This window comes from Lucilia cuprina, chromosome 3 (genome assembly GCF_022045245.1).
Source record: "Lucilia cuprina isolate Lc7/37 chromosome 3, ASM2204524v1, whole genome shotgun sequence".
Lineage (NCBI taxonomy): Eukaryota > Metazoa > Arthropoda > Insecta > Diptera > Calliphoridae > Lucilia > Lucilia cuprina.
In genome coordinates this window covers 3,285,639-3,300,564 of record NC_060951.1, presented here as the reverse complement: position 1 = coordinate 3,300,564, position 14,926 = coordinate 3,285,639, and the positions used below count along the sequence as shown (strand labels likewise).

The 14,926-nt window shown below is 30.2% G+C and overlaps 3 protein-coding genes and 1 long non-coding RNA gene across 11 annotated transcripts; 3 read left to right on the top strand and 1 right to left on the bottom strand.

Annotated features, from left to right (window-relative positions):
• Window positions 1-86: 86 nt before the first annotated feature.
• On the top strand, window positions 87-10,046 carry LOC111686462. The gene is made up of 17 exons (XM_046945925.1): window positions 87-696; window positions 760-1,086; window positions 1,175-2,025; window positions 2,090-2,426; window positions 2,495-2,798; window positions 3,721-4,022; window positions 4,074-4,199; window positions 4,255-4,446; window positions 5,367-5,825; window positions 5,877-6,014; window positions 6,446-6,657; window positions 6,715-7,048; window positions 7,108-7,234; window positions 7,723-8,363; window positions 8,422-8,981; window positions 9,045-9,378; window positions 9,554-10,046. The coding sequence occupies exons 1-17, from the start codon at window positions 221-223 to the stop codon at window positions 9,939-9,941; spliced, it is 6,108 nt and encodes a 2,035-aa protein (XP_046801881.1). The 5' UTR covers window positions 87-220; the 3' UTR covers window positions 9,942-10,046.
• On the top strand, window positions 3,482-5,009 carry LOC111686458. 5 transcript variants are annotated; one of them, XM_046946458.1, is made up of 4 exons: window positions 3,482-4,022; window positions 4,074-4,199; window positions 4,255-4,442; window positions 4,591-5,009. In XM_046946458.1, the coding sequence occupies exons 1-4, from the start codon at window positions 3,574-3,576 to the stop codon at window positions 4,602-4,604; spliced, it is 777 nt and encodes a 258-aa protein (XP_046802414.1). In that variant the 5' UTR covers window positions 3,482-3,573; the 3' UTR covers window positions 4,605-5,009. The 5 variants fall into 5 exon arrangements, with proteins under 5 accessions (XP_046802414.1, XP_046802413.1, XP_046802412.1 ...); XM_046946457.1 differs by having other exon boundaries at window positions 4,089-4,199; window positions 4,258-5,009; XM_046946456.1 differs by having other exon boundaries at window positions 4,089-4,199; window positions 4,255-5,009.
• LOC111686459 (zinc finger protein 708-like) lies at window positions 5,315-7,526 on the top strand. Of its 4 annotated transcripts, none has more exons than XM_046946452.1 (5): window positions 5,315-5,825; window positions 5,886-6,014; window positions 6,068-6,657; window positions 6,715-7,048; window positions 7,108-7,526. In XM_046946452.1, exons 1-5 carry the CDS (start codon window positions 5,380-5,382, stop codon window positions 7,349-7,351), a joined length of 1,743 nt encoding a protein of 580 aa, XP_046802408.1. In that variant the 5' UTR covers window positions 5,315-5,379; the 3' UTR covers window positions 7,352-7,526. The 4 variants fall into 4 exon arrangements, with proteins under 4 accessions (XP_046802408.1, XP_046802409.1, XP_046802407.1 ...); XM_046946453.1 differs by having other exon boundaries at window positions 5,877-6,014; window positions 6,077-6,657; XM_046946451.1 differs by having other exon boundaries at window positions 5,877-6,014; window positions 6,071-6,657.
• A 2,300-nt stretch (window positions 10,047-12,346) lies between the features above and the next one.
• On the bottom strand, window positions 12,347-13,723 carry LOC124418830. Its single transcript, XR_006940248.1, has 2 exons — window positions 13,224-13,723; window positions 12,347-13,162 (listed from the first exon to the last, which is right to left on the bottom strand). It is a non-coding gene; the product is annotated as an uncharacterized LOC124418830 (long non-coding RNA).
• Window positions 13,724-14,926: the final 1,203 nt, after the last annotated feature.

Here is a 14,926-nt window from a genome sequence, read left to right as displayed (position 1 = left end):
TTCCCTTTAAATAAAATATCCGGCAACCCTGTCTTATCTAATGAATGACACTTGCGATGACAACAAAAAGTTTGGCATTATTGTCGATAAAACAGTTTTTACTATTGTTTACATATCTTAAGGGTAGAGAAAAATTACAAACATTTATAGTAATTTCTATAATTAATTACATTTTAAACGCAAATTTATACAAAATTTCAAACACAAAGTCTTACTAATTATGTTAATAATCGAAATATATGGACGGGTGTGTCGAGTGTGTATGTGTAAATCGAATAATTTGCATAGTTTAAATGACAGCACCGAAGAGTGTCTAACCATGAATGAAATGTTGACGAAAACTGTCTCCGGCATACACGCCAACATCGAATTTCCAGTGCCTCAAGAAATTTGTGATTTATGCATGGAGCATTTACAGATTGCCTATAGATTTCAACAGCTGTGCATGAGCACCAATGAACAAATGCAAAAAATCTGGGAACAGTCACAAAAGGCAGAGGTTAAGCAGCAGCACTCGTTAACAGGAGAAGTAGAGAATGAAGAAGATGAACCAGATCCCATTAAGGTGGAATATGATATGGTGGAGGGGGAGGAGCAAAAATTCGATAATGTTGAAATGTTGGAAGATTTTGAAAATGTGGAAAATGGTCAGAAATGGGAAAATGATACGGATGAGGCTCCGGATAGAGATGAATTGTAAGTGTTTTTTGTTAAAAGATTATAATATAAATAATTGAAATAAATATTAAATATTTCTAGGGCCTGCCAAGATACTTCATTAAAATCAAGTTCTTCATCTTCTGGTCGGCTTGGCGCTATGCGCTTTAACTGCCTAGAATGTAAGGAATCATTTTCAAAACATTCTCAACTGAAACGTCATCGTCGTAAACATGAGTCAACAAATCCCTTTGATTGTCAGAAGTGTACACAACGTTTTAAAAGTAAACCTCTGCTGGCAAAACATTCAAAAAGCTGCAAAAAAGACAAATGTCCGGTGGTGGGTAAAAGTGATAGTGATAGTGAAGATACTGATGATGACGATGTGCCTCTAAGCACTTTAAAGAAAACAGAAAGTGATAATGAAAGGTAGGTGAAAATTTTCTATTTGAAATTGAGTCTTTGTATTCAAAATAAGAAATTTCTATACAAACTGATAAATATTTCATTTAAACAGTGACGTCTCCAAGGAAAATAATAAAAAGAAACGAAAATCCATAAAAAGTGAGAAAAAGACTCCTTACCATTGTTCTCAGTGCAATAGCTATTTCAAATATAGTTATCAGTTGACAAAACATCGTTGCAGCGATGAAAACAATGAAGAACATCAGTGCGGTGTTTGTAATAAGACATTTAGCACAGAAATTATGTTGAAAAAACATATTAGTAGCAAACATAAAGACAACAAAAACAAAACAGAGAAAAAGACTTTAGACAAAAGTAAAGTCTCTGATGAAGAGGAAGGTGATGAGGAATTTAAACCCGAAGAAGTTGACATGGATCAAGACAATGATAATTGGAATGATCAAGGCGAATCCTCAGATGATAGTGATTCCGATTATGCAGAAAAAGAAAAAACTACAGCCAAGGCCAAACCGGAGCCATTAGAAAATCAATATAAATGTAAGGAATGTTTTGCTTCATTCAGATTCGAAAAGCAACTTGCTAGACATATGAAAAAACACACAGAAGCCCATCGTTTTATATGTGTTTTGTGTTGGGATCGTTTCAAGTATCCGCATATGCTGCATAAACACATGCAAAAACATCATCCGGAGGATAATCCTAATCCCAAAGTGGCCGAGGCCAAACCGGAAAATGTCGAAAAGACACATGTTTGCAGTTACTGTCCATCGGCCTATTCAAATGTGGGCGGTTTGGCTCAACATATGAGTAAGAAACATCCCGAAATAAAACCTTTCAAATGTGACAAATGCGATAAGACATTTGTGGTCGAGGAACATTTGAAAATACACACAAATCGTCATATGGGTATTAAGAACTTTAAATGTGATCTTTGTGATAAATGTAAGAACAAACTTTCTTTTTTTAGACTTTATCAATTTAATGCAAATTTTTCTTAAAATTTTAGCATTTTCATTCAAATTTGCCATGAAACAGCATATGCGCATACACACTGGAGATTTGAATTATTTGTGCACCTTGTGTGGCAAAAAGTTCTATAGACCCAGTAATTTACGCCAGCATATGCAACGTCATGGTGATGATAAGCCCTATACATGTCCACACTGTCCCAAGCGTTTTAAATGTCCCTCGGATCGTTATATACATTTAATGTCACATCAAGAGGGTAAAAATCATGTTTGTCAGACTTGTGGTGCCAGATTTTCTCGAGTGGATACTTTACATCAGCATCAAATTTTGCACACAGGAGAAAAACGCTATAAATGTGACCAATGTCCCATGGCGTAAGTGTTCCGTTTTCTGTTTTATTTTCTTTTTGTTTGGATCAATTGAAATATATTTCTTTTTCTAGCTTCCCCCGTTTAATGAATTTAAATCGTCACTTACGCACCCATACCGGTGAGAAACCCTACAAATGTAAATTTTGCGAAAAAGCCTATGCCCAGAGTAATGATTTAAATAAACATTTACGCACCCATGTAGGTGAGAATACCTACATGTGTACCCAGTGTCCGGCTGCGTATAAATATCAAGCGGACTTAAGAAATCATGAATGGGAACATTATCGCCTACAAAAGGAGGCCGAACAAAAGGCTAAAGATGAAGCGTCTGCCTTAAAAACGAAAGAAGAACAAACTGTTATGGAAGTTAATGTATAAAAAATATATAGTATTTATTATATATATTATAATAACTATTTACATTTAAGGAAATATAACAAAACATACACATACTACAGGCTTATATAAAAATGATTTTTATTTTAGAATAAAAAAAGAAATACAATTAATTATAAAGAACTTTACTTAATAATATTAAATATTAATTAAACAAAATTTTAGTTTTTAATTAATAAGAATGATAAAAAATCAATTTTAGCAAATTTTAAGTTTGTTTTTAAAAAAAAAAAAGCTAACCATTATTAGTGCATTGCAATAATTTAAATGTAAACAGTTGATAATACCGCAGCTCAAACTTTACAAACAAATGTTTATATTTTGAACAGAACAATGAAATTTTTCATAAAAGCTAACCATTATTAGTACATTGCAAAATTTAAATGTAAACAGTTGATAATCCCGTAGCACAAACTTTACAAACAAAAGTTAATATTTTCAACAGACAATGAAATTTTTCATAAACTATGTAAAATAACAAGATTTTAATATTTAATTTAAAAAAAATATTCATAATTTCATTGTAATGTTTTAACATGTTATGCATAAGCAATCGGTAATGTGGTATCTTAAAAATTATATGCTAACATTTTCCAGTATTTGTAATAGTAAGAGATAATGCCGTATTAGAAAAAAACTTTTAAAAACATACAAGGTTTTGTGTTAACCATTTGCAGTACATAAAAATAACTGTGATAATACGGTAACCAGTATTTGTCGGTAAAAAAAAAAGAATTTTACAGTTTAACTGAAAATGGCGTCGTTTACGTTGGCTCGTGTTTGTCGCACTTGTTTAAAACATCCCAGAAATATGCAAAAATTAAGCAATTTATTAGAAAATGGCATCAAAATCGAAGATATCCTTCAACAAACTATACCAAATTTTGAGCTTAAATTGCAGGGCATGCAGCTGCCTGAAGAAATTTGTAAAACTTGTCTTAATAAATTGAAAAAAGCCTACGATTTTGTGCAAATATGTGAAAGGAGCAACAAGGAATTGCAAAATATTTGGAAGCAACGGGAGCAGGACACGTTAACTGAAAACAATACAAAGGACAATGTAAAGCAAGAGTTGACAGTTACTCCTATTGAAGATTCCCCACAAGACATGGGAAAAATTGAAAAAGCAAATGAAAGTGATGCGGAAGACAATAGCAGCTCAGAGTATTCTTGGCCTATTCTAGAAGAATATAATGGAGGAAGGTAGGTTTTTGAACTTCTTTTATTTTTATAATTATTTTAATTTGAAAGTAGTTACTTTGATATAAGTTCCACACAAACTTCTGAAGAGTTAGAATTGGAAATTGAAAAATCAAATAAGAATAAAACAAAATACACTAGCGACTCTGAGGATTCTTGGGATAAAAATAATAGTGAAAGGTAGGTTTTTTTTAAACATATGTAAGGTATTCTTCATTGAAACTTAATTTTAAAGCAGTAGCAGTGAAAATGATACAACAGCTTCACCACCAACTAAAAAAACATTATTAACTGGACACTTAGCAAAGGAATTTGCTTGTCACATGTGTAGCTATCGTTATTCAACCGAAAGAAAACTTATAAATCACTTAGTTTGGATACACAAATTTAAAGCCAGTAATTTACATAAGGGACACTATGACTGTGAGTACTGTCCGTTTACATTTTATGAAAAAATGGAATGGGCCAATCATGATTGTATGAAAATAAAAGGAAATCGAAAATTGTGTAGCTTTTATTTTGATGCTTGGCCACGAAAAAATCAATTCAATGAAGGACCCTTTATTTGCAGATATTGTTCGCTAAAATTTTATGAAAAATCGGATTTGTATGATCATGGTTGTAATATGAAAGCAAAAAAACAAAAGCTAAAGCGTCGACATTAAAAATAAGCATACATGGAAATTAAAAAGATAATCTTTATTTTTAAGTAAATATATATAAGATTTTAAGGAATAATTTGAAATAAAAAACAATTGTTTTTAAAGTTAACTTAAAAGCTTCCTTCCAATTTAAAAAAAAAACTTTCAAGATCGTGCTAACCATTTCTAGTACACTACGCTAATTTAAATGTAAACAATAAAAAATGAATTTAAAAAACTTTCAAGGCGTGCTAACCATTTCTAGTACACTATGCTGATTTAAATGAAAACAAAAAAATGAATTTATTATTTAAACAAATATTGAAATTTTTTTTATAAAATATATAAAATGAGGATTTTTTCAATAATTAGTAATTAAAATACTTAAATACAGTAAAAAACAAAAGCTTATTAAAAAGCATTTGTGTAAAACAATGAAAATTAAATGTTTCATACCCTTAAATATACATATACGTATGATTTTTAATTTAAAAGTATAGTATATACATATTTTTTAAATAAAATCGAAACATTCTGCATTTAACATTATTTACATTTGTTAATGGTTAAGCTAACCATTTACCGTACATTAAGATAATTTAAAGTAAACAGTCGATAATACTGTAACAACAGCTGTTAATAGAAGAAAATATATTTTTTGTAAAAAAAAAACAAAAAATCTTAATTTTATTTATAATTAAAATAGTTTAAATAAAAAAATGGCTTCACTTCCAAATGTTAGTGTTTGTCGAACTTGTTTAAAACATTCCAAAAATATGCAAAAATTAAGTGATTTATTTGAAAATGATAACAAAATCGAAGATATCCTTAAACAAACCATTCCCAATTTTGTGTTGAAAATTGGTGAACTTCCATTGCCTGAAGAAATATGTAAACCGTGTCTTAATAAGCTAAAAAAATCCTATGATTTTGTACAAACATATCATAAAAGCAATAAAGAATTGCTAAGTATTTGGAAACAACAGATGGGGAAAGTGGAAAACTGCCCTGAAGATAAGGAAATGAATTTTAAGTCAGAACTAGAGGAAGAATTTAGATTTAACGTTACTGCCGATATGAGTTCAATGCAAGACATTGAAGAGATAAAATTTGAAATGGAAGAACCAAGTGAGAGTACTTTTGAAGATAAAAATCATATTCAAAGGTGAGTTTTTGAATTTATTAAAAGGCTGTTCGTTAAATATTAATATTAAAGGTGTAACAGTAATATTAATCATCCACAAGACTTTGCAGAGACAAAACTTGAAATAGAAAAATCAGATAACAGTCAAATGGCATGCACTAGCAGTTCAGAGGATTGTTGGCCTTTTCAGGATAAAAATAATAGTGAAAGGTAGGATTTTAAACTTTTTAAAAGACTTTCTACGTAGGAATTTTATTTTAAAGCAGTTGCAGCGATAATGATACATTAGCTTCATCAGCAACTAAAAAACCCAAAAGAATTTATCACCAAAAAGTAGCTACAAAACGTTCAAACACCAAAACTTGTCTACATTGTAATGAAGAGTTCAGCAGCAGAACATTATTAACTAAACATTTGGATGTACACGATCCTGCCTATGAATTTGTTTGTCATTTGTGTAGCTATCGTTTTTCTACTGAAAGAAAACTAAAAAATCACTTAATATGGATACATAAATTTAAAACTAGAAATTTAGATAAAGGACATTATGATTGCGAATACTGTCGTATAAAATTTTATGAAAAAATCGAATGGTCAAATCATGATTGTATGAAAATGAAACGGAATAGAAAATTGTGTAGCTTTTATTTTGATGTTTGGCCACGAAAACCACAAAATGATGAAGAACGCCATGAAGAAATAAAAACTCACTTGGATGACAAACAAACGGCGACAGAGTTAAATTTTAAATGTCCTACTTGTGATCAAATGTTTCCCGAAGAAAATCAGCTGAAATATCATATTAATGAACATATGGGCTACAAAAAATTACATTGCAATATATGTGAAAAGAGTAAGTTTTAAGCTAAAATGTTCATTGGTAATTAAATAACATTCAAATTTGCTTAAGTTTTTATCACTAGCTTGGCCTTAAGAGAACATAAACTTGATCATGTGAATAAAGAACAATTTTTATGTCCACACTGTGGTAAATCTTTTAAAACTGCGAATATATTACGTTTACATGTTGTAAGACATGGTGACAGAAAATACCACTGTGCAGAATGTCCAATGAAGTTTTATGTTCAATCAAAACTAAATGAACATATGAGCGTACATACCAAACTAAAACCTTATATATGTAATGTTTGCGATAAAACTTTTGCCCGTCCTTCATCATTAAAAGCCCATAAGTTTATTCATACCGGAAAAAGGCCTTTTCAATGTGATTTATGTAATATGTGGTAAATTTTTTTTATTATACAATTTAAAAACTCTTTATTTAATTAAATTTAAACTTTAGCTTTGCTTTTAAACGCCACTTGAAGAGACATAAAATCACTCATACTGGAGAAAAACCTTACGCCTGCACCTATTGTGATCGTGCTTATGCTTCCAGTGGTGATTTAGTTAAACATTTACGTTCGCATGTGGGTGATAAAACCTATTTTTGTGATCAATGCCCCGAGGCTTTCAAATATTCCATTGAACTTAAGGATCATAAACTTAAACATTATAAAGAAAAATTACCAGAAAATAACGATTAAAAATCACAATTATTTAACGGCTGCAGCAGGTGTCAGTGACACTTTATTTTAAATTATATACAAAACAAAGGAAATCTTAGTGAAATTATGATATTACAAATCTATATGTATGTATGTTTTTTTTTCTAAAAAATTTTAATGTATTATATAAATAATATATGTAGTTTTTAACATATTTGTCGCTTTAACTTATTTAAAAATTTCTTATTTTAACGTAATTCTACATAAATGATGTCAATTTTACATGTTTAGCTATTTTACATAAAAACGCCACATTAGCTTTATTTACTTTTTTTCAAGCTAACCATTTCCCGTACATGTTTTAATATTGACATTTATCGATAATACCGTGTAAAACAGCTGCTCTGTAGAAAAAATTCTTCACGTACGCTTTTGTTTACAAGCGCATAATATTAACAAAATTTCTTTATTTTATATTAATTTTTATTGTGAAAAAAATCATGACTACAATATTATTGGGTCGTATTTGTCGTACCTGTTTAAAGAAATCCCAAGATATGCATAAGTTACGTGAGTTTATACGTGATGACTTACAAATCGAGGACATGCTTAATCAGGCTATACCTAATTTTGATTTGGGCATGGATGACATACCACTGCCGGTGGAGATATGTAAAGAGTGTTTGAATAAAGTACAAAAAAGCTATGACTTTGTACAGGTTTGCCTGAACAGTAATAAGGAGCTAAGGAATATCTTAAATCAGCAGGAGCAAGAAATCGAAGACTCTTTAATGGGCGGTACTTGCGAAGTAAATCCCATGGAGATTTTAGAGGAAACTGATATTTTAATGGATAATTTTAAAAAAGAACCGCATGATGAAAACTCTAATGCCAGCCAGAACAAAGTTAATGGCGGTGTTGAGGTCTTAAGTCCTTATCGTGAATTGGAGGCTGTAAAGCTGGAAGTGGAAATGTTAAGTGGTAGCCATCATGATGATGGTAGTAGTTCTGAGGAATATTGGCCCCATGATGGCAAGGAAGACAGTGATAAGTAGGTTTTTTTGTACTTGCTAGATATAAAACACTTTTTAATTTACATTTATTTTTAGCAATTTTTTTGAAAATATGGCCAAAAAATCGGTATTAGACATTAAACCAAAACGTAAATATAGCCGTAGAGTTCCCTTAAAACGTGGCGGTACTAAAGTGTGTCTACACTGTAATAAGGTGTTTGCTAAACAAAATCTTTTAACCAAACATTTGTCTGTACACGATCCGGACAATGAATTTGTTTGCGACGTTTGTAACTATCGCTTTTCCAGCGAACGCAAACTAAAGACACATTTTACCAATAAACATACCGGTGTGGAAATAAGTTTAGCGGGTGGTCCTTATCCCTGTCCTGATTGTCCCATGATATTTCAACAAACACGCGCCTTGGCAGCTCATAGTGTTATGCATTCGGAAAGGGATTTTAAATGTCAAGTGTGTGATTTGTCCCTTAAGACTATGGCAGCTGTTACGCGGCACATGAATTGTAAACATCCTGATGTTTTGCCCTATAAGTGTAATATATGCGATAAAGCATTCCCAGTTGAAAATCATTTGAATGATCATATTAACGAGCATATGGGTTATAAGAAACACAAGTGTGATTTATGTGAGAAAAGTAGGTTTTCTTTATTAAATACAAATTTAAAAGAATATGTTAAGTAATCTTATTAATTTACAGGTTTTCCTAATACTACTGCTCTTAAGGATCATGTACGCGTCCATACAGGTGAATCTCCTTTCTTGTGTCCTCACTGTGGCAAAGCTTTTAAAACTGGCAATGTTTTACGTCAACATTTACAAAGACATGGTGAGAAGAAATTCCATTGTCCCGAATGTCCTATGAAATTTTACGTTAAAGTAAATCTAACCAAACATATGAGTTCACACACTAAACTTAAGCCTCATGTGTGTGATATATGCGGTTCAGCTTTTACACGTCAAGATTCCTTGAAGGCTCATAAATTTAAGCATTCCGGTGAGAGACCTTTCAAGTGTGAGGACTGCAATATGAGGTAATATGTAATTTTTATTCTAAAATTAAGATAAATTGGCAACAATGTCACAAAGACATTCCTTTGCTGTTGTGTATTCTAAAAATCATTACAATAGGGTCGAGTCTGACAAAATATTTATGCAATAAGTATACATAATCTGCATAGATATCTTATATTTTTTTATTTCCCTTAGCTTTGTTTTCAAACGCCACTTGAAACGCCACAAAATAACTCACACTGGTGAAAAGCCTCATATGTGCAGTTTTTGTGATCGTGCTTATGCGGCCAGTGGTGATTTGGTTAAACATTTGCGTACCCATGTGGGAGAAAAGACGTATTTTTGTGACCAATGTCCCGAATCATTTAAATATGCAATTGATCTTAAAGACCATAAGGTTATGCATTATAAGGAAATAAGAAATTTACAACAAACACAACAACAAGATCAACAAGAAAAGCAAGAAGAAAATATTGTGGAAAAAATTCCCGAAATATCAAATGAAACGATAGTAATGGAAACGGAAACCGCCGTAGTAACGCTGGAAGAACTATATGAAGTTGATAAGAATTTGGATGACTAAAGCAAAAATAAGTTTTTGTTTTTGAATTAAGCTAATGAAGTGTAGATATGTATTAAATAGTATAAAAATAAATTTTTTGGATATTTAATAATAAAGTTAACATTAGAGAATGATCTTGTTTATGGCAAGAAAGGGAAACTTTCTAACGCTATTCCAAATTAATAGTTTGAACAAAAAAACATAATTTAAAAAAATAAGTTATGTATTCTATGTATTTTTTACTTAATTTCATTTTATTTTGTAACATTTTACCACCCCTGCTATGTAGTACTTAAACAATTACAATTGCTACCACAAACCGTTAACCACAACAATATAATAAAACGTAATCTACTAATAATCGCTAGCCGTTATCGCTCACAATCGTATTTGTGTAGACAAATAACCGTAATTTTGTGTTATCATTTCGTAGTGAGTGCTTAGTTAGCAAAAAAGAAGCTTTCTTTTGCAGTTGCAGCGCCATTTCAGTTAGTCGGGTGTAAATTTTGTTTAAAATAAAAGAAATTTAGTTTAACATAAATTTTAAATTAAAAATAACTCTTAATAATATAATTGAAAATGTGTTTAGTTTATTAAAATAAAAGTGTAGTGTTTTATGCAAATATTAAGTGAAAATCTATTGTATGAAATAAGGAGTAAGCTTGGCGTCACTAAAGTTCTACAATTTTTTCAATGGATGATGGACAAATACTTGATAAAAGGTAAGGAATTCATTATATTTTCCAAGTATTTATTTAAAACGTAAAAGTATGATGATTTGCAAGTCCATAATATAATTGTCTTGCTAGTGGTAGAAAGCTTGTCTTACGTCCGCCATTTTGTTTTTTTTATGAATTTTTAATAAGTAAAGTTTTTGATTAAAAAATTTATTGCGTTTTTAAAAGAATTCACAGTATTACCGGAGTTTTTGTGGCATAATACGGATTTATTGTTATATCGGCTAAATTTTAATCTGGCGGAAAAGTATTTTTTTAAGAGTCCCACCATGTGCTTCAATAACGCATTTTTCTATAGATTATCTATAGTCTTGTCTATTGCCTAGTCTATAGTGCAGTCTAATCTTTAGTTTGGCTTTTAGTTTAGTCTATGTTCTAGTACAGTTTAGAGTTTAGTCTATAGCCTTCTCTATGGCCACATTACTTGATATAGTCTACCTCATTGTATAGGCTATAGTCTAGCATATGTAGTGTGTAGTATAATCTATAGACTGGTCTAAAGTGTAGTCTATAGACTGGTCTAGTCTGCAGTCTGGCCTTTAGTTTTTAGTGTATACTACAGGCTAGTCTTTAGTTTCAACGACAGTTTAACCTGTATTCTGGCCTATAGTGTAGTCTACAGCCTTAAGTGTAACATATAGTCTGATCTAGAGTGTAGTCCATAGACTGATTTATAGTGTAGACAATAGTCGTGTCTATAGACTTAAGTCTATGGACATAAGTGTAGCCTATAGTCAGATCTAGAGTGTAGTCCATGGAGTGACTTATAGTGTAGTCAATAGTCGTGTCTAAATCCTTAAGTGTAACGTACAGTCTTTTTCTATAGACTAGTGTGTTTCCTATATTCTTGCCAAGTACCTATAGTGTAGTCTAATCTAGAGTGTAGTTCATAGACAGGCATGTAGGGTTGTTGTTGTAGCAGCGACACATGTAAAGTCGGTGTGGCTGGGTTGACAATCCTTGGTCGTTGTTCGTTGAACTCCGAGTCGTTCCGGTGCGAAGAACCGATTGTCGTGGGAACGATCATGTAGGGTAGTCAAAAGTCGTGTATACAGGCTTGAATGTATCCCGTCTAGAGTGTAATCCATAGAATGACCTTTAGTGTAGACAATTGTCGTTTTTATATCCTCCAGTGTAGCCTATAGTCATTTCTATAGCCTAGAGTGTTGTCTATAGTCTTGTCTATAGCTTAAAATGTAGTCAATAGTCTGATATGGAGTATAGTCCATAGACAGGTCTATAGTATAGTCTATGTTCTTTACTTTGCTGGAGTGTGGTGGTCTAGAATAATGTGTAGTCTATATGTATTCTGATCTAGAGTGAGGTCTATAGAGTCTGCTTTAGTATGGACTATAGTTTTGTCTCTAGTTTGGTCTATACTGACATAAGGTGTAGTCTATGTTGTTGATGTTGTAGCAGCGACATGTGTAAAGTCGGTGTGGCTGGGTTGCCAATCCTTGGTTGTTGTTCGTTGAACTCCGAGTCGTTCCGGTGCGAAGAACCGATATTCGTGGGAACGAAGGTGTAGTCTATAGTCTAGTCTGGTCTAAAGTGTTGTTTATAGTCTAGTCTATAATCTAGCTTTTATATTATTATGTAGACTTTTCTACAGTCTGTTTTCTTGTATGATGTAAAGCCTCTGTTTCACCTTTAAAGGAATTTTAAACCAAAAATTGAAACGCTTTGTACTTTTGCTTTTTAGTGTTTTATCAACAAAGAAATCTTTATTTTGTTATATTAATAAATAAATTTTTCTTAATTGGGACTTTATTTTCTAACATATTTTTTTGTTTTCAACTTAAAAAATAACAAAATTTTCAACAAAAAATAATAATAATAATAAAAGTTAATTAGTTTAAAAAGGACTTATTATAATTTTGATATGATTCAAAACTCTTAAATGAAAAACTACTAAAAACGAAAAGTTTAAAATACCTATATAGTTTTCGAAACTTAAGATAAAAACAGCGCAAAGAATAAAAATAGTAATAAAGCAACATTTACTTAATAACAATACGAATTTGTTCAATAATAAGGGGGTTGTGTGGGGGCTGTGTAGTATTAGTTACAGGACTTATTTATAATTAATATTAATTTAACGATTTATTTACTTTCTTATTTTCATTGTATTCATTACGATGTTTAAAGTCTTATAAATTAAAAAATAAAGATATATATAACGAAGTAAAAGGAGATATTTTGTTTTTAAAATAACAAAGATTTGGTAAAATAAAATGAGTAATTTTGGTGAGAAAATGAGGGCGGGGATTGTGTATAATTGTCTTAGGTTATTTTATGTTAAAGAAAACTAAATTAAAATATAATTAAATTAATATAAAATTATATGTAGTTCTAATTAGGAAAAACTAACTATCGACTTAAATTGTTAATATACAAAGCATGTAATTCAGTACGCGGTGTATTTTCGAATAGGGCGGCACGATTTTGTCCTTCACCCTTTTTAACCCAATGGCCATAAACTCTAAAGGCACAGCCATCAATAACCTTAAAAGAAAATAATTAAGTTAAGAAAAGAAATCGTATGCTTATCAAATATAACACTTACTTTACGCAACACTTTAACTCTATAAGGATCCCGTATAGCCTCTTCACAGTGCAAGGGTTCAGCGGTATAACGTAGTCTTCGTATACGTATAACAGCTCTTACCACTAATATGGCAAATTGGAATTTCTTGCGAGCATTAAAACGACATGTTTTACGCAGCTGTTGAAAGAAATTTAAAATGAAAAAAGAAATTGTTTAAATTAATATTTTAGGAGTTTTTAAAATACTAAACGTAGCAAATTCTAGATTGTTTTTTTTTTATATATATATTTTATTTTTAAAAGCAAGTTATATGGAAACAAAGAAAAGCTGTCAAATCATTGAAATCTTTTAAATAGCAAGCAAGTGGAAGCGAGACAGTGGAACCGAGACTTATTGGTTTCAAACATTTAAAAAAGAAATTGAAAATTTTTTATCGAAACTTATGTTTTTTCTAAAATCTCAACTTTTAGGAAAAAAAAAAATAAAAAAATAATCATAATTTTCTCAAAAAATGTAATTTTTAATAAAACTTCAAGAGTTTTTAATGAAGAATTATTTTTAAAAACATCTGCTAAAAGAACTTTAAGTAAAACAATAAAAATGTTCGCGAATATTCATGGAATTTTTATGACCAAATACCAAAATGCAAATTTTGGTATTTGTGGTAAATGATTATGAATATTTAAAACATAAAACTAAAGAGACAAAAGAGATAGAAGATAAACAAAAAGACAAGTACACATTTTTATACTTAGTATCTAGTTGCTCTACATATAGAATACTAGTATAATTGTATACCTTTTTAGGGATATTTATAAGGCCAAAGGTGTCACAAAATAAAACTCCTCTCTGATAGGATTTTAAAAGAATTTCTTATTTATAAAGAAAAACTGAAATAAAACAAAATTTGCTTTTAATATAATTAACTTGCTGATTGCTTACCACTTTTTCTCTTATATTTTATAGTTTTGTTGTAAAATTTTCAATGATTTTACAGATTTCTTTCATTTCAAGCTTATCAAAAGAAAACGTTTTTTTTTCGCTACTAAAATTTTATATATCATATAACGTTTTAAGTGAGTAAGGAAATACATAGGAAAACATAGAAATAGAAAACCATAGAAACACACAACATGCATTAAGAAATTAAAAAAACATAAAATACAAGTTTTTAGTATGAATTAAAGATAAGTTTATAAATAAAGATTTTTAAAGCATTTAAGAAAATTAAAAATATTAAACTTCTTGCGTATATATATTGAATATAACTGTTGTTAAGTAAAGCAGTTAAAAGGGGCATGCAGAGTACTAGAACTATCTATCTAAATCTATATATCTAGATATATCCATGTATATTGCATTATAGAGCTTTGCTAAATGTAAAGCTAACTATTTAGATTTATCTACCTAGATCTAGCCATTTATCTGAATCGACCTAACTATCTTGATCTATCTATTTATCAGGATAAATTTATTTAGATCTATCTTAATATATTTATCTAGACATGTATATATTATATATAGAGCTATCTATCTAGATCTATATAGATAAAACTATTTACATAGATATATTTATATCTCTAGATGTGTTTATCTGGATCTATATCTCTATACAGATCTATTTATCTAGATCTATTTATTAATTTAACTATCAATCTATCTATGTATCTATCTATCTATCTATCTATCTATCTATCTATCTATCTATCTATCTATCTATC